Source organism: Amphiprion ocellaris, chromosome 16 (genome assembly GCF_022539595.1).
Source record: "Amphiprion ocellaris isolate individual 3 ecotype Okinawa chromosome 16, ASM2253959v1, whole genome shotgun sequence".
NCBI lineage: Eukaryota > Metazoa > Chordata > Actinopteri > Pomacentridae > Amphiprion > Amphiprion ocellaris.
In genome coordinates, this window is record NC_072781.1 from 749,607 (window position 1) to 767,881 (window position 18,275).

An 18,275-nucleotide genomic window follows, 5' to 3' on the forward strand; every position below is an offset into this window, starting at 1 on the left:
TCTTTAAGAACATTGACATAAAAATCAACCAAAATCCAGCAAAATTCACTGGATCTTGATTGATTTTTTGTGAATGTTCTTAACAAACATTTTTAACATTTCTTTTTTTCCACCAAAAAATGCTCAAAGATTTCCTGAAAATGTGGACATCAGCTTTGGGATTCAGTGCAAAATCTGAAAATACTCAGACAAACCAATAGAAAGTTGTTCAAGCTTACATTGTAAACTTTCTCACTCCTCTGCAGTAAACAAACCTTCTTTGTCTTGTACAAATAAACATGACTTTCCTTTTGTGTTTCTAAGGTGGACTCGGCCTGGATCGCTTACAACAAGCCAAAAAGCCCAGAGCTGGCAAATGAGTATGCAGGCTTCCTTATGGCCCTGGGGCTCAATGGACACCTCACCAAGCTGGCCACGCTCAACATACACGACTACCTCACCAAGGTACATGTGTGGAGACTACTGCAGTATTTCTTCTACACTTTGAGTTTAACAACACAAAGAAAACCAAAGTGCTGTTTATAAAGCTACAGATGCAGATTGTTGGATATATTTGATACCTGAATGCTCAGTTTACAGTAGATTCTGGGTACAGTAAACACACACCCAACTCACAATGACAGGAAAGAAAAACAAACATGAACTTAAATACAGTTTATGCAAAGATACACCCATTTACCCTCATTAACCTGCACACGCACACACCCACACATACTCTTCTCTAAATGAGTGTAAGTGAGAGATGTAAACTTGCATCAGAGCCCAGCAGCCAGTCAAAGTGAAACTCTGTCCTCTGAGAACCTCGACACGAGACGAGTCCTTCCCACTTTCTGGTGAGAAAAACAACAGGATGCCGAAAGCCAGATCTTATTTTTTGCTCGATTAAAAAGTCAGCGAAAAGATATGGTTAAAGATAAAGAAACCGCAGCGCCAAATCCATTCCGAGTATCCACACCACTGGCTTCAAAGTTGATGCATTTTCACCTCCCACTTTGATTCAGAATGTGAATTCAAGCTGCAGTTGATGATGACTGTAGTCATGCCTACATAAATGCAGTGGAAAGATGTGCGCAAGACTCTAAAATATTGAAAATTTGAAGAAAATCCAACACAACTTTGCCATCCGTGCTGCTAGATGTTCTCCACAAGATCCAGATTTTTATTATGTGCCTTAACTTGTAAGATCCAAAATTTATCTAGTTATGTTTTTGACCAGAACACATTTGATGTTTTGATTTTAAAGTTGGCCAAAATACCTCTTTATGCTCTTATGTGTTGACTTCACATTTATTAATATATCTTCACCAGTCAGGCATAACATCATGACCACCTGCCTAATATTGTGTTGGTCTCCTTTATGCTGCTAAAACTCCTCTGATCCAGTGGAACCAGGACCTCTGAGGATGTCCTGTGGGTTGCAGGGTGGGACCTACCTAGATCAGGTTTATCCTGGACCATCCCACAGATGCTCAGTAACGTCTGGATTTGGGGAGTGTGGAACCCGAGTGAACTCTTTAGGTGGACCACTGCTGAGCAGTTTTTGCAACATGTCGGGGTGCATTGTCCTGCTGAGGGTGGAACCTGGCATCAAGGACTGCTGTTGCTGGGGGGAATAGGTGGTGGGAGGGCTGCTTGATCTGCAATGTTTAGGTGGGTGGTACATGTCAAACATCCACATGAATGTCAGGACTCAAGGTTTCCCAGCAGAGCATTGCATTATAACAAAATGATCGATGTTATTCTCTTCATCTTTCAGTGTTCATAATGTTGTAGCTGATCAGTCTAAATGTAACTTATCTTGTATGATTAATTAATTAATTACAGAAAAAAATAACATGTTTAGAAAAATAATGTGTTTAATCGCCCCTTTCTCGGTTCCCTTATTTCTGGCACACCGGTAACACTGAAAACTCCAGCCCAGTAGGTGGCGGTAATAAACCTAAAATCTGTTTGCCTGCCGCGAAGAAAATGCACAGGATGCACTCAGCACAGAAACGTCGGACCAACATGGCGGCTGTGTCACAAACATTCTCTTTTAATAAGAAAACTGTTCAGCAAAAAGTATTTCTGAAAGCATTTGAGGCGAGAAATAAGCTGCTGAATCTGTCCTCGTTTCTGTTCAATGACGGCTAGTTTAGATGTTTGACGAAAGTTTCACGATGCGTCAAACCTCTGTTCCCGACGCCACATTTGCATGAATGAAACTACTTTATGCAAATGAGCTCCAGGCCGACACACCATACCATAACTACAACAGTCCTGGTACTGACAAACAGTGTAACCATCCCATAATAGACCACTTTTCAAGACATTGAACGTGCCTGAGTTTACAAAAAGTCTTAAAATGTTGATTATAATCGCTATAATTGCACTTTAGATTTGCAGTAATCTGTGAATGTAGTAGACAGATGAAAAATGCAGATAAATAGAAATGAAACAAACATTTTTGCTGTTTAAGTTCACATATATGTCTATTCATCGATTCAGTCATCAACTAAAATTTATTTGAACTAAAAAACTTTGTTGTGTCAAATATTGCTATTTGACAAAATTCCGATTATCGCGATTAATTAATTACAAAGCCTGTAATTAATTAGATTAAGTTTTTTAAATTGCATCCCACCACTAATATATATATTTATTATTTGTAGTTAAAATGATAAACTTTAAAATAAACAAAATAGTCACAATCCCCTAACTGCTCCACCTCATCACATATTTATTCTCTATGCAAAGACAACTGCAGCAACAGTGGAGAGCTGAGAGTAAAAATCCAGTTGTGTGCAGCTGTCAGCCTCCAGTCTGAATGAAAGCAGTGAACGTGTCTGACAGTGAAGCCTGTTTGTAGCCGGTGGTTTTCTCTAAGTTTCTATTCTCGCTCTAGAACAGAAATCGCCCTGACAGACTCGGGATCATTTCAGCAGAATTATGTATATGGCTGTGGTTTTAAAGAGAATGTGGAGGAGTGTGTGTGTGTGTGTGTGTGTCCCTCACCTTAGTGTGTTACCCTCATTGCTGCAGCCTTTTGCAAACAAACACAATCAGTCTTATTTGGTTCTTTTCTTCTTTATTTTGACTTTAGGATATCTGTGTGTCTTTGAATCTGCTCATTTTAAAGAATTTTTTATACAATATTAATTCATTTTTCAGTAAATCCTGCAGAGAAATGAAACTACTTTCGCTGGAATGTCACTTTATTCCCTTCGACACTTTGCTATTTAGTCAATTCTTGAATATCTGTAGCTTTTCTTCATACATGTTCAGGTTTATGTTTATAAAAAAATGTGATTTCGAGTTTACTGATCAATTTGGAAATGTATTTAATGGCTAAATGCCAGTGAATCAGTCATTTTATTTGATTCAACTGATTTTAGCCCATAGATGACTGATCATCAACATCCTTTATAAAACTGATAAGAACTTGAATCTTTTAATTTTGACGTAGAGCAAAAATGTCCAACATGTATTTCACACTCAGAATTTCCATGTATAGTTGACCTATTTCCTGCGGTTTGTGGTAAAACATGTAGGGGTCTAATGAAAGCCGTCATTTGTGGTGAACCGACGTGAAATCTGATTGACTCCTCGGATACTAAAGTCACAGTTGGAGCTGATTCCACTGGAAGTCATTTGTTCTGCTGCAGCAGGTGTTTAGTACACAGGGACACACATCATGTAACATGGTCCCAAGTAATTAATGTATGCATTTTCCTTAAACTGAGCATTGTTTTAAGGAAATTAATAATAGGAAGTTGCTATTCTAATCAGTAACAACTGCTGAGTTTCTCCTTGACGCCACGAACCCACTGCTGTTTCTGTTGTGAAATTAACCATCTGTGTCCCTGTCGCTGTCAGGGCCATGAGATGACCAGTATTGGGCTCCTACTGGGCGTGTCTTCAGCCAAACTGGGCACCATGGACATGTCGATCACCCGCCTGCTTAGTATCCACATCCCCGCCCTGCTTCCTCCAACCTCCACTGAGCTGGACGTGCCGCACAATGTTCAGGTAAGAGTCCACACATAGCCTAAGACGCCGTCTTAGATAGGTAGATAGAAAATAAACTGCAATGATTTCCACAAATAAATAAGCATCCAACTGTGTCTGTGTTTGTTGTGCAGGTTGCTGCTGTAATTGGTATCGGGTTGGTGTACCAGGGAACAGGACACAGACACAACGCTGAAGTCCTGCTGTCTGAAATAGGTGTGTTTGATTGTGTTTGCCTGAAAGACTGATAACACAATGAGACATTTTCAGACAAAACCTGGATTAACTAGAGGTTCAAAACAACGATACTCAAACTTTTAATCCAAAGTCCTAATAAGAATCCTACTAATGGTCAGAGGTTAATGCAGAAAGCCTTGTAAAATATACCAGTATAAAAAGAACTGATGATTAATGCAGGATTCATAGGATATTTATTGGCTTTAACTGTTTTGAGAATCATTTTCCTTTTCAAAACAAAATTGGTTCCAGCTTCTCAAATATGAAGATTATATAGATACATATATGCTAGTAAACTGGATATCTTGATTAAAACAAGGAATTTGAATGTATTAAGGTCTTCTAGAGCTGTGGTAAATATACTATATGCCAAACAATTTTCTCTCTTTTATGGTTCACCTAATTGATAATGAAAATAAAAGAAAAAATTTCCGTTTATTTGTAACTTTCTGCTCTGTCTTTGCACTATAAAGTGTCTTTGATTGTTGTATCCATTGCATGCCATACATGGTAGAGGTATGAGCATTAATCCTCGTGTCGTCCTGCGGGTCAAAATTAACCGGTTTTAAAGTTTGAAAATGGGGGAAAAAAAATATTTTCAGTGAAACTTCGGATGTCCACATTTTCAACATTTTTGGGAAATCCTTGAACATTTTTTGGTAAAAAAAAAAAAGAAATGTTAAAAATGTTTCTTAAGCGCATTCACAAAAAAAATCAAACAAAATCCAGCGAATTTCACTGGATTTTGGTTGATTTTTATGTGAATGTTCTTAAAGAAAATACCAGAAGTTTTACTGATATATATGGAATCACTTTAGATATTTTTACTCATTTTTTGAAAATATTTACAAGAATTTTCTTGCCAAATTTGGGGATTTTTTAAAAAAAACTTTGAAGAGAAACTTATAAGGAATTATTGGAATTTTCTTCTTGAAGGTTTTGCAAATTTTCATAAATTTGGGGAATTTTTTTACTGAATTTTTGGATTTTTTTCAGACAAAGAAACAATATTTTTTTGGTGCCCGTAAATGAAGACAACAGGAGGGTTAATGAGACTGTTGACACGTTCAGTCAGATTAGCCAACGCTCAAACACAAAGAAATTTATCTGTACATATTATCACAAGAGTTTATTGGTTTGCTCTGCATTGATTTGCTGTTTGGATCCTGTCCTTGGCCCAGATTTTGAAAACTTTAAGGCTAGAAATAATAATCTAACACTTGAAGCACTGACTTTGTTTGAAGATAAGATGAACTTTACTGATCCCTCACATGGTACAGCATCTAAATACAAATGAAGCATTAGAGAAGCATGACAAGAATTACAAAAGTGCAATAAGGCCAAAAATAAAGGTACGATAAAAGTCCCAGGGCATGATAAATTTACATATGGATATGTACGGATACGACATGGAGGTTGCTGATCTTCTGCACTGTGGTGTTCCGCTCTTGATTTTGCTTTAAGTGTGTTTCTATATATTGTTTGTCTTGTATGACAGTAGTAATCTGTTTGTGTGTCTCAGGGCGACCTCCTGGTCCGGAGATGGAGTACTGTACCGACAGAGAGTCCTACTCGCTCGCTGCTGGCCTCGCCCTGGGCATGGTCTGTCTGGGAGTAAGTCTCGCATGAAAATACTCAAACAGCAATAAAGCCTAATGTTTTAAACTGCTGGGAGTTCCACATGGGTGGCTCATGTCAGAATGGATCAGGTGGTTTTCAGGAATTTTTTGGTCACAGAGTCACGCAGAAAATCACATGAAGTTGACTTTCAAATACCAATGATTTCCTGCAGCTTTTGTTCTGTATATTTGTTGATATTTATCAATTTTGCTTAACTCCAGAGAGTTAGCCTGATATTTATCATCAATTTTTCTGAACACAGAAACATTTTCTCCCATAAAAAGCCACTCTAGTTGTTATTTTTGGGCCTAATTATTTGCATTTTGCCAAATATTTTCAGCATCAAGAGGAGTGAATGATTAAATCTTACTTCTAGAATGAGCAGTTGTTGTCTAAATTGAATACTTGATAGGTTGTGTAAGAGGACCCTCATGTGAGGGTGTTGTCAACTGTTATGCACTTAGGGATGCTTTGTGTTGATTCCCACTGAGAAATCGCAAGAATGGAAGTTCTCACACAAGTTCACAATGTGTTTTTGTCTCTCTGGGTGTCTCTTTTTGTATTGTGTCTCCTACATACGAGACCTTTGCTCCCTTTTCCCTCTTTCTTCTACTGAATTATGCTATTTTCTTCATTTCTTTGTATCTCGAAACATTTGCACCTGTACTCCCTCCTCTGACTAGTGCCTCCACCTGCCACTTCCTTGCCTTTGCTTTATCCTCGTCTTCCTCTTTCTACTATTATTTTGTGATATTTTTTCTGCTCCTTTCTATTCTTTTAGCATGGCAGCAACCTGATTGGGATGACAGACCTGAATGTGCCTGAGCAGTTGTATCAGTACATGATTGGAGGCCACCGCAGAGCTCAGGCCGGCGCCAACCGGGAGAGACACAAATCTCCCAGTTATCAAATCAAGGTAGATGAACAAATCCTATTTTTTTGATGAAAACACTCACTGTATAACTACTGTTTCAGTTCACGGTGTAGTACCATTTGAATTTGTGGGCTTAAAAGCTTCAAAACTGATATTTTAGTTTTTCACAATTCGTTTATTCTCAGTATACATCTTTTTAACAATACTTTAGTAGCCCACTCCACAAATATTGGTCTGTGTTAAAAACAGATATTCACTAATAATTTTTGTTTAAGTTGTTGGTGCTTCTATTATAGACTCTTTCCTATTGGCTCATGTCAAACCACAGATCCAGAGATCATGAGAGATCTTAAAAGCAGTGTGAACATTTTTAAACAAAGCTGTATGAAACAAATGACACCATAAAAATCATAAATCTTGATGTTCATATGCTGTTCTTTTCAGATTTGATTAGTTATGAGAGTTGTGTAAAAGTAGGATACATCTGTTTATGTTAACAAAGTTTAAGAAGGAGTGATAGTAGCTGACGGTCTAGTGTTTTTTTTTCCCACAAATTTAATCTTGAATGGTCATTTCAGGAGGGTGACACAATAAATGTAGACGTGACGTGTCCAGGAGCCACATTAGCCCTCGCCATGATCTACCTCAAGACCAACAACAGGTGAGAGAAGACAAACATGGGATGGATCCACCCATGTTTTTAAGCAGTAAACCAAGCTTATTTAAAAGGTGTAAGATGTCAGTGAGTTTTGGTACTTTCCATGTGCTGATCTGGGATTGTACTAACAGCTCCCTGATGAGTCGCCTGCATTATTCTAATAATGCAAGTGATGTAATATTCACTTTCTTACATATTAAAAGGAATTCAGTGTCAGTTCTTAAAGTATTAATTTGTGTTTTTTCTTGACCTGTAATTAGCATCAATCTACAGAACAGTTCAAAGGTTTTACACACTTACAAGGACGCACGCTTTCAAAAATAATGACTTGAATAGTTTATTTTACCAGTTAACTGAAACAGAAATGAATCCTCCTAGGTATACTTCACATATTCTTTCTAGGTCTTTAGATTAAAAGACGACGCTAAAGCTATTAAATGCCATTTTCTACCTTAGATCGTACTTTTACGTTTAGCAAGGACATTCCACCATGACTGCTTTGCCCCAAACGCTGAGTTTCCTAAATAGGACCATAGTGTGCTTTATTTTAATTTGCAACTATTTCTCATCCATATGAACGTTCATGATCAGAGCATCATAACCTACAGAGAAACTCTCCTCCAGCTTCCAGCTATTGGTCAAGAGGCTCCTTTCCTCTTCAAGGCTCACCTGATGCCGTCTGCATGCTGGAAGAGAGGGTGTTGAAGGAAGGTATTAACACTCTTTTTCTCATTCTGGTTCTGTCCACTAGGTCGATCGCTGATTGGCTGAAACCTCCAGACACTTGGTTCCTGCTGGACTTCATTAAACCAGAGTTTCTGCTGCTGAGGGTTAGTGTGGCACCAGTCAGTGCGTGCGTGCGCGCGTGCGCGCGCGCGTGCGTGCGTGCGTGCGTGCGTGCGTGCGTGCGTGCGTGCGTGCGTGCGTGCGTGCGAGCGAGCGAGCGAGTGAGTGAGCGAAATAATGTTTTCCCACCTTCCCTTAATCTAATATAGCTGCCTCTCTCCTTCAGACTCTTGCTCGGTGCATCATCATGTGGGATGAAATCCTCCCTAATACCGAGTGGGTCAAGAGTAACATACCCCAGGTGAGAAAATACACATATTAGCACACATCCAGCATCAGTGAGTGGACATATTTGGTGTTGTGATGCATTCAGACCTGGAAACAAGTCACTATAACATGTCAAGGATTCCCAGCTACAAGGTTTGGTTCATTTCTGTCGAATAAGGCATGTTTCTCTATATCAGTGCAGTAGTTTAACCAGTTCTGGTGGCTGATTGTGTCACGGGTTGTTAGTTTTAAAGTGTAACAGAATAAATACTCCACCTACATCCAGTTAATCACAGGGAGCCACCCAACTCACCCAAAGAACAAGTGGATGAGCAGAAGAAGCCTCACTGAATAAACAAGAAAAACTTATGAGAAACAGGTTGTCTGAGCAGCGTGTAAACACGTCAGTCATGTCTTTAACAACCGCTGCAGAGGAAATAAGCCGTGAACTTCTCTCTGCTTAATTGGTCTGCTGTAAAGCTCTGTCATATTGGGCTGCTGCCGAGAAAGGGAGGTGGTTAAATACATTTAGAAAATGTCTGTTTTTATCATCACAAAATGGGTGGGGCTGGTTTGGTGGACATGTTGTTCCTCTCGGTTTAGTATGCGAGTTTCTTGAGAATTGAAAATGACATGATATAATAAGGTTTTAAATGGATTTAAATGGATCATGTTCTTTCTTGATAAATGTTTGTTTTAGCTTGATTTGTACATGTAATCGCTATAAACACTTGCAACCAGAGCTTAAACAAACTCAGAATACTCATTATCAGATACAAAAATGCAGCACAGTTGATCCAAAATCAATCTGATCCAAAATAATATCTAATTCATGAATTCATTCAACAATTTCAGTAAAGCCCAGTTTCTTACCCATGCCTGTTAGTGCCAGCAGAAGTAAAAAGATTTTACCATGACTGAAGGATCTTTCTGCAGCTCTATGGAACTTCTTATCTTTCTTTTACAGCAACTTCAATCCCGTATCTTTCCACAATTCCTCAATATAGCAGTTAATTGTTTTTTACAAAAGGAAGAATTTTATGCTCATTTAAAGGTGTGGTATCTGAAATTGTAATTCTTGTTTGTATATTATGTTTTCAGATCATGAGGGGCACATTTGACCCTTCAGAAGACATTAACATGGAGACGATGGCGTGAGTATTTAAGGCAAAAACTGTCATTTCATTTTTATCAAAGGTCATCTAAAATCCGAACTAAATGTTGATTAGTGTAGTGAATTCAGTGAGAAATCAGTGTTTTGTTTATGTCACCAGCTTCTGCGGTTGTGGTAATGATGCCTCCACAGAGTCCCTAAACAAGACCTGATCATGTGATGTTATTTGTTCCCCTCAGCCAAGCCCAGGACTACATCACAGCCGGAGCCTGTATGGCACTGGGCTTACGTTTCGCTGGCTCTGCCAACTCTGATGCCTTCGACTGCCTCTACGAGTTTGCCAGGACCTTCATGAAGATCATGTCTTTTGCTGGTACAGCTGCAGTGGTAAGAATAGTAGTACTAAGAAGAAAAGTCCTCTGTCTCTCACTAACTCAGACGTTGAGATAATGATCTCTTATATTTCACCTGCGCTCTGTTTTCCGTCTGTCACATGGACCCTGCAGCAGACGGGTTATTACAACCTGCAGACCGGTCTGTCGATGATTCTGCTGGCCATGTCCATGGTGATGTCTGGCACTGGGAACCTGAAGGTCCTGCAGCTCTGTCGCTTCTTCCACAAGCGAACGGGTGGCGAGATGAACTATGGTTTCCACATGGCTCATCACATGGCGCTGGGTCTGCTCTTCCTGGGAGGGGGAAGGTGAGACACAAACACACAGAAAAAACACTACAGATGCTACTGTATGGGCCTTTGTCTAGCAGCCATTTAAACGCTACTGTAATTTCTGGACTATAAGCCGCTACTTTTTTCACACGCTTTGAACCCTGCGGCTTATACAACAATGCGGCTAATGTAGAGATTTTTACGGGTGAGCTTCATGCCGTCAATACGTTTAGATTCGTCACATTAGACCAATGAAACTGTTCGAATTAAATCAAACTCACTCACGCTAAATTCTTCAGATCAGTCATTTTTCGCTTCATGCACACACCCTCATCATGGAAAACACACGAAGAAATGTGTATGATGCAGCTTTTAAGTTAAAGGCAATCGATCTGCCTGTCGAAGAAGGAAATAGAGCTGCTGCACATCAGAGACGTTGGAGAGGCAGCGTGAACTGACTCAATGCGTGTTACTGCCATGTTACCGTCGTATTACAGGCCCTGTTAGGAAAAAAACATTTAATTAAAAGTTAAAAAAAGTTTTTCTGTGTAAATACCTCATGTTACACCGTGGACACCTGCAGCTTATACATGTATAACATTTTTTTTCTTTTTAAATTTAGTGGATGCGGGTTATATTCAGGTGCGCTCAATAGTCCGGAAATTATGGTGAAGATTAGCCCTCTGAACGCCAAGCAGCTTCTGGGTGTTTTTTTTCTCCCGCTACATTTTCAATCACTGTGGACTCATTTTTCACTGCAGTATGAAGTCTTGAACCTGCATGGAAATGGCACATTCATGGCTAGAAGTAGAGGGAACTCAGACATGTTTTTTTTTGTGCATGATAGACTAAAAATGTAAAAAAAAAAAACAACAAGAAAAGTTGCATTTCTTTGATTATTTGTTTTACTAATATTGAGAAAACCTGGTATCTGCATGTACAACATTTATCCAAGTGCCCACAGAGGAAAATGCAGACTACATATAGATATTTTACCGTTTGCTTCCTTACTTGCCGACTACCTCCTGCAGTTCAGACAAATAGTCCCTGAATTTTTGTCATGTGGCTGTTGGCTGCAGCTAAGTTACTAATAGCTTCTCAGTTGTGCCAAGAAGCACATCATTTTTTAATTATTTTTTTCAATACTTGATTTTTCATATTTTCATTTTTTGAACAACACAGACAAGAACAAATTGAACAGGCTCTAGACAGTCGACGACAGACATACAGGACCAAAAAAAATAAATAAATAAAAGCTAAAAAAATCCTGAATAAATAAATCTAATTACATAAAATAAAATAGCCAATAAATAAATAAATAAATAAAAATAGTGAAGAAGCATATAATTTTTTAGTTTTTTACAGAATCTCGGTGGTACAAACATTTTTTTATTGTGATTTTTTTTTAAAAAGACATAAAGAATAAAAAGAGTTTGATGAAATATTTCAATATTGATGACAGATGAGTAGTTTAAGGACTACGAGATAGTTGAAAATGTGACTATTCTTTTTTTTTTTTTTTTTTTTTTTTTTACAGTTTCTGCCTCTGATAAATAGTGAAATTTGTATTTTTTTTAATAAAGCATGCCTTTAAAACCCATTGGTGTGTTTGGGAGTCCAGAAGAGTTAAATGATCGAACTATTAGTTAACAATATCAGGCTTTTATTAAGTGCAAGGATTTTCTAGTCTTCATTTGTAAATTAAATTTCCAGGGACCTTTAGAGACAAATAAACAAACTGGGAAACAGAAATAAACTCCATATAATAAACTGTTAGTCCATGTGATTATTTCTTTAAAAGATTTCAGGGAAAAAATCAACTCTGTCTTTAAGTTTATTTTCAGTTATAGTGCTTTAATGAATAGATATAATTAGAGAATCCACCATTTTCTCAGCTATTTCTATATTTTGTCTTTTGGTCAACACGTCCCACATTATCGTTGACTAATGAGATTAATTTTTAAAAATTGATTACAATTATAATTTATTTTTTTGTTATTTAATCAGCTGGGCACTATAATTTTTAGGAAATGCTACTCAAAAATATGTAACAAGCTATTTGTTGTCTGCTTTCAGCTGCAGATGAATTAAAATTTGATGCTATAATGAGTATTTATGGCAGCACGACTAACTCAAAACTAAATTACAGTTCTAAAGTTCAAGATAATGAGGAAGCATCTCACACAGTGGCTCACTGATGTTTTTGTCGTCATTTCTGAACAACTATGGAGCTCGCTGGCACAGAAGAATCAGAATTATTAGACTCAGGATGTACAGAAAAATACCAAAAAGGTAGTTATTTTAAATCGCTAAGTTGTGTGTTGCCAAAAACTACGTACAGACGTTGCTGGAAGTAGTAAATGAGTAAATACAGTCACATACACACTTTGGATTTTGGCTCATGATTGTTTGATGAGGACGTTGAGGTTAATTATATTTGGCACGACACCTGAAATGCTGGATGCTAACAATTGTACACACAACTACATGCAACAACACTCCTACCCTGCTGTTTCTGGGCAGCTCCAGGTACACCACATACACACACACGCCGTTGGTTAGCCACACAAACACACACAGGTCTGCTCTGAATGCTGCGTGGTGCATAATGAATGACATTTATACACACACACCCAAACCAGGATGCTCAAACTGCTGACCTTGGCCTGTTTATTTTCAAGAGAAACAACAGCTCCCACTCTCTCATTACATGTCGCAAATGTCTCTCCACGTACAGCCACAATCAGATGGACCTTTTGATTTTATTCGGGTCACATTTTGTTTTAAACCTGCCAGCTGAAAGGCCCTCACAGCGAGAGACTGCAGGTTTGAATGTCAGGCACTGGAGTGTGTGTTATCATGCCTGGTTTACCGAGGGTCTGCAGAGGTTGGAGGTCATATTCGGGAGCAGAGTCATTGCCGTGTCATTGTCGCATTTCCTTCGCTTTCTCCCTCTTCTCGTCTGTCATTCAGCCTCTCACCTGTTTGCACTGAAACTTCCTATTCACATTTCCTTTCTGTATATTATCACTACATTGCTGTCATTGAATTTTTTCCTCATTCATTTTCTCGGCTCTGGTTTTCCTCTTTTGCTGCTAATCTGTCACGTGGCTCTTTGTGTTTTTGTGTCCTTTCCTCACCTTCCCTCCCTCACTCTTGTTCTGTTTGCTCAGTTGGTTTCTCTTCCCATTTATTCAGTGTTTTTAGCAGGAAGCTGAAGTGAAAGATAAGTTTTTTCCAGCCACATGTCACACATTGTGTCCAGGCTAACGGTCACTGCTGCATGTCAGTAACAGTCTAAACTCACAGGCTGACTGGGCCTTTTCTTTGAAGACTTTTCTTTCTGTGTTTGTTTCTGGAACTGCACTGGTTTCCTCCCAAACTAAACGCAACATGTATATGAATCCTCCTGCCGTTGCCCTTGACCAAAATACCGGATTCAGAAGCACAGTTAGTCCCTGGACGCTGCCCACTGCTCCTAAAATATTTAATGTGGGTCACGTGTAGAGGACAGATTTTCCCACAAGGACTAATAAAGTATAACTTTATTTTTATAGTTGGTGGAAAACAATAGTAAAACAGAAGTTTTATTTTTTTCCTGCACACACTGGATGTTCATGCATTTTAACAGAAGTTGTCGCACCCAGTGCAGAAGGAAAGTGACTCAGAAGAACTTTTTGCCTGCCAGAAATCCTCCTTTTAACGGCTTCTTCATCCTGTTACTGCAGCAGCAACAGAGCAAATGCTCAAAATCTTTAATTCTAATTTGTTTAAAATATAAAACTTAGTGATTTTAAGCAAAGCAACAAACAAAGCAAAATATTTTACTGTATTTGTTGATGAGCAGAATCTTTTTAAATTGGAAACAAGTCTTTATCTCCCTGCTACTCCCTTATCACATGTCAAGGGCTTATTGTGGAACCGTGAAACTATCCAGTGACTCACATGAAAATGGGAAAAGAGAAAAGGAAGAAAAAATACATGTAGTTGGATATGCAAATTTTACTTTCTCAAGCCTTTTAATGTGCTAATTTTTTAATAATGCAAAGATTTTTTGTCATTGTTGTCACATAAGTTAGTGAAGAGCAGCACATTTTCAAAACTAAGAAGGTTGAATTAAGCGCAGTTTAACAGCTTTGTTTGAAAAAAAAATCACCATCAGTCAGTGGACAAATGGCTTCAAGGCTCCAACCGTTGGAGTAAAAAAATGAAAAAGCTTTAGTTTAATACACTGATTTATTCAACTTACAGGTAAAGCTTCAGGTAATAAGTATTGCCCAGTGTTGGTGAAAAAAATACATGTTGTGTGTCACCTTTACAGTCAGTGTGTCTCCATTTTAGGCTTTTTGATTTATAAACTTGTGGAAAAAGAATGTACTGTTCTTAAACACATTAAACATGACACAAGCAGCCATTAAAAGAAAAGCAGGGTAGACATTCATCTCAGCTGACTGTTAATAAGTACTCTCATCAGTAGCCTCCAGGCCCCAGGCAGCCTTTATCATGTGACCGAACATTATTACAATGACCCCATTAGTCAAACTGTGCAATTAACCGCCTGCTATTATGCTTAAGTGGCTCGTTTAGGGCCTGTGATGGTGTTAGATAGATTGCAACACAAACCTTGTTTAGCGAATACAGTAGAGAATTTTTAAGAATTTCAATCTTAAATCTTGTGCATTGTTGACTGCTTTGTTATGAACTGTAATGAAATCCCAAATTTGGCTTACAAAATGCTCTTCACATCCTTCACTGTGGATGTGGGTGTTGATTTCTTCCTCTTCATATGTGTTAATGTGCACTTTGCAGCCATTAAAGTGAGTATGAATCTGAGAGAGACAGAGATGAACACATTTTCACTGCTTGTGATGCTTTCTGTTGTTGTTTTATATTAGGTACACTCTGAGCACCTCCAACTCAGCCATCGCGGCCCTGCTGTGTGCCCTGTACCCTCACTTCCCTGCTCATAGCACAGACAACCGGTGAGACCAGCACACAGTCAGTTATAACAAAGAAATATGTATGAGGATGTGCACTTTGTGTGAATATATGATCAGTGGTGGATGACTTCCTTAGTGTGTTAATGTCTTCAGCCCAGGATGCTGCTGCACCATGAAAGTTAAAATTATTTGTGGTTTGGTGGTTAGCACTGTTGCCTCATAGCTGGAAGATCCCTTGTTGGCATCCCAGCCTTGGATCTTTCTCCCTGTGCATGCTCCGGCTTATATATAGAATAATACAATAACATCCAGTCCAGTGACAGTAGCTTGTGGTGGGATGCATTTTCTGGAAGAATTTTAATTAAGTTCAGTGACAGCATTGTGTACTTCCATTGATTCTTTTTTAATTTAAATGCCCTAAAATTCAAAGCATCTATTTTTTTTCTTAAAATATAGTCCTTGTCAGAGTAGAAAAACTTTTCAAACAGCTTTTTAACCATACATGGGTCATTATGTGACTTATCAGATTCTAGATAAATGAAAAACCTTCAAGTGGATCATGACCTCTTAAATACAGGGTGATGCACCCGACCTGCTTGTTCTTAGAGGAAGTTGTGGATTACATTAATGCTCATGTTTAATTAACAAAAACTCAATTTTGAAGTAAAACTGGTGAATGAAGCTAATCATATAAACAAAAATATGTATATAAATTCATTATGTTGTACTGTCAGTGTGGTTAAAAAGTCTCTGTCAGGGGCGCCCGTATAGCTCAACGCGTTGAGCGGGCGACCCATGTACAGGGCTGGTCCCTGACGCAGCTGGCCCGGGTTCGATTCTTGCTCGCGGCCCTTTGCTGCATGTCTTCCCCCGACTCTTCTCCCGTTTCCTGTCTCTCTCTCACTGCACGTGTCCAATAAAGCTGATAAAAGGCCAAAAAAATAACTTTTAAAAAAAAAAAAAAAAAAAGTCTCTGTCAAATTGAGATCTTTCCATTTCTATGTTGTTAACAGACAATGTACTTGATTTTGCTAATGCCTTTATGTTGTACTGCAGTAAATATGACTGCGTATTGATGTGGCTGTTGCTGCAGGTACCACCTCCAGGCCCTGCGACACCTGGCTGTTCTGGCTGCAGAGCCCCGTCTGCTGGTCCCAGTGGATGTGGACTCCCTGAAACCCTGCTACGCCCTGTTGGAGGTCACTTACAAGGTCAGCGCACATCACACATGTAGCTTCTTGTGCATTTTAGTAGAGCAGATTTTTTTTTTAAAGGGTCTTAAAGTGTGTGTGGTAAGAAAACCCCATGCTCTTTTTTCATTGGTCTTTATTTGAAATGTAAAGTCAGTCAAATTCAGCTTGTTCCAAATCCAATGTATATACTTCCCCAAAACCTGTCTTCTCATTTTCTCTTCATCACAACTGCTTGTAAATCTGTCCACCATTGTGCTTCTTTTTGATAAGTTGTTGCATACACTCGGACAGTAGGTTCTTAAAACTGTAATCTACGATATGTGCTGGTTTCACTTCATTCTGAGGCTTAAATTCTACCAAACTGCCACATTCTTCTTATCCTCTGCATCACTGATGGGTTTCTTTAACATCGGACACCGGCTCCCCAATTGCTGCCAGATGAATTAATTTCACCTCTAATCAGAATTTGTTAAAAAAAAAAAATAGACCACTGTAAAAACAACTAAATTAGTGGCATCTTGGTCATATTTATATCTTGCTGTTGTATATTTTTAGAGCATCAGCATGTAACTAGCTAAAATACTGTTGATTTCTAATTGTTTGTTCATTATCAATATGTATTATGTCTTTGTGTTTCTTTGTGTGTGCTCATGAACAATCGCTAATCTTTCTGAAATCTTTTAATACCCACAAGAATATGTAGAGATCTATACAGTAACAGCCGAAAATAGGAAAGAAACAGCTTAAAGGCAGAACTGGTTCATGACCCAGAAACTTACAGATGAAGAGAATGTACAAGTAAAATTCTCCTCATTTATAGCAGTTAAATTATAATAGTCTTTTCTAAATCTCCCTATGTGAGGTTTTATTGCTGCTCTTTATAGATAAACCCGTTTTCTCCCTTTGTTCTCCTCTTGTTCAGTATTCTGATTACAACCCTATATGATTTTGAAAGAGAAACTCTGTTTTCATATTTTTCTTTAAAGCATTCAGTAGTAAATGTGCCATAATGTGATGTGTGTTATAGCAGAATTTGTGAAACTTAAATCTCAGATCACCTGAATAAACCTTAAAGAGGAGAGAGAATTAGGAAAACAACGGGCAGGCTCCAGTTTTAGATAAAAGGAACCGAAAAGGCCTTAAATACCCTGCATAACTTATGTTTATATACCTTTTAAGGAATTGGTTTTACAGTATTAAGGGGAACACATGCAGGTAAAGGGTCAAAACACAGCACCTATTGTTTTCTGCCAAGACACTCTCAGCTTCTCTGTGAGCGTCACTGTGCTTTAACGTGCGTCATCTCATCCTGATACAACTCGGCATCATGTTTTCTACAAAAAACACAAAGTTCTCATATCAGACAACATAAATGCAGACACCGATTTGTCTGACTGTGTGTAGTATTAGCCAACAGATATATCAGTCAGGCTGCAGGTGGTTGTTAATGTATTTCAACAATTAACAAATCCACTGTAATATATTCCTGTGTAGTGTAGGGCTTTTCATTGGTTTAGCCGTCATTTGTATCTATTGATCTGAGCGGTGAGCCTTGGAATACAGTTGCACTTTAAAGAATAAACAACATTGTACTGAATGGAGCTTCCTCTTAGTCCAGTAGTTCCACAGATGAAGGACAATCCAAGGTTAAAGACTGTGGTTGCTGTCACTGCTCAGCACCACCTCGGACCGGGCACCTTAGTTCAATTTAAATCACAGCAGAAAGCTCAGTTGAACATCATCAGTCATTTTGTCAGAGAACTGCACACATTCTTAGACATTTTATATCATGAGGCCAGTTAAATCTGTCTGTTAGCTATACCTGCTTCATCCTGTAGAGGGTTGCAGGAGGCTGGAGTCAAACCCAGCCGGGTCCACTCTGGTCAGGTCCATCACAGGACTACCACAAAGAGACAGACAACAATGCAAACT

The 18,275-nt window shown here is 38.5% G+C and overlaps 1 protein-coding gene across 1 annotated transcript in view; it reads left to right on the plus strand.

Moving 5' to 3' along the window:
• The window catches only part of anapc1 (anaphase promoting complex subunit 1), a 79,493-nt gene that overhangs the window by 44,440 nt on the left and 16,778 nt on the right, over positions 1-18,275 (plus strand). The window contains exons 33-45 of the mRNA XM_055018545.1: positions 304-444; positions 3,856-4,008; positions 4,122-4,203; positions 5,747-5,838; positions 6,626-6,760; positions 7,297-7,379; positions 8,128-8,206; positions 8,389-8,463; positions 9,531-9,583; positions 9,783-9,930; positions 10,050-10,246; positions 15,106-15,192; positions 16,244-16,361. Of these exons, the coding sequence (XP_054874520.1) occupies positions 304-444; positions 3,856-4,008; positions 4,122-4,203; positions 5,747-5,838; positions 6,626-6,760; positions 7,297-7,379; positions 8,128-8,206; positions 8,389-8,463; positions 9,531-9,583; positions 9,783-9,930; positions 10,050-10,246; positions 15,106-15,192; positions 16,244-16,361 (1,443 nt within the window). The remainder of the gene's footprint in view (positions 1-303; positions 445-3,855; positions 4,009-4,121; positions 4,204-5,746; positions 5,839-6,625; positions 6,761-7,296; positions 7,380-8,127; positions 8,207-8,388; positions 8,464-9,530; positions 9,584-9,782; positions 9,931-10,049; positions 10,247-15,105; positions 15,193-16,243; positions 16,362-18,275) is intronic.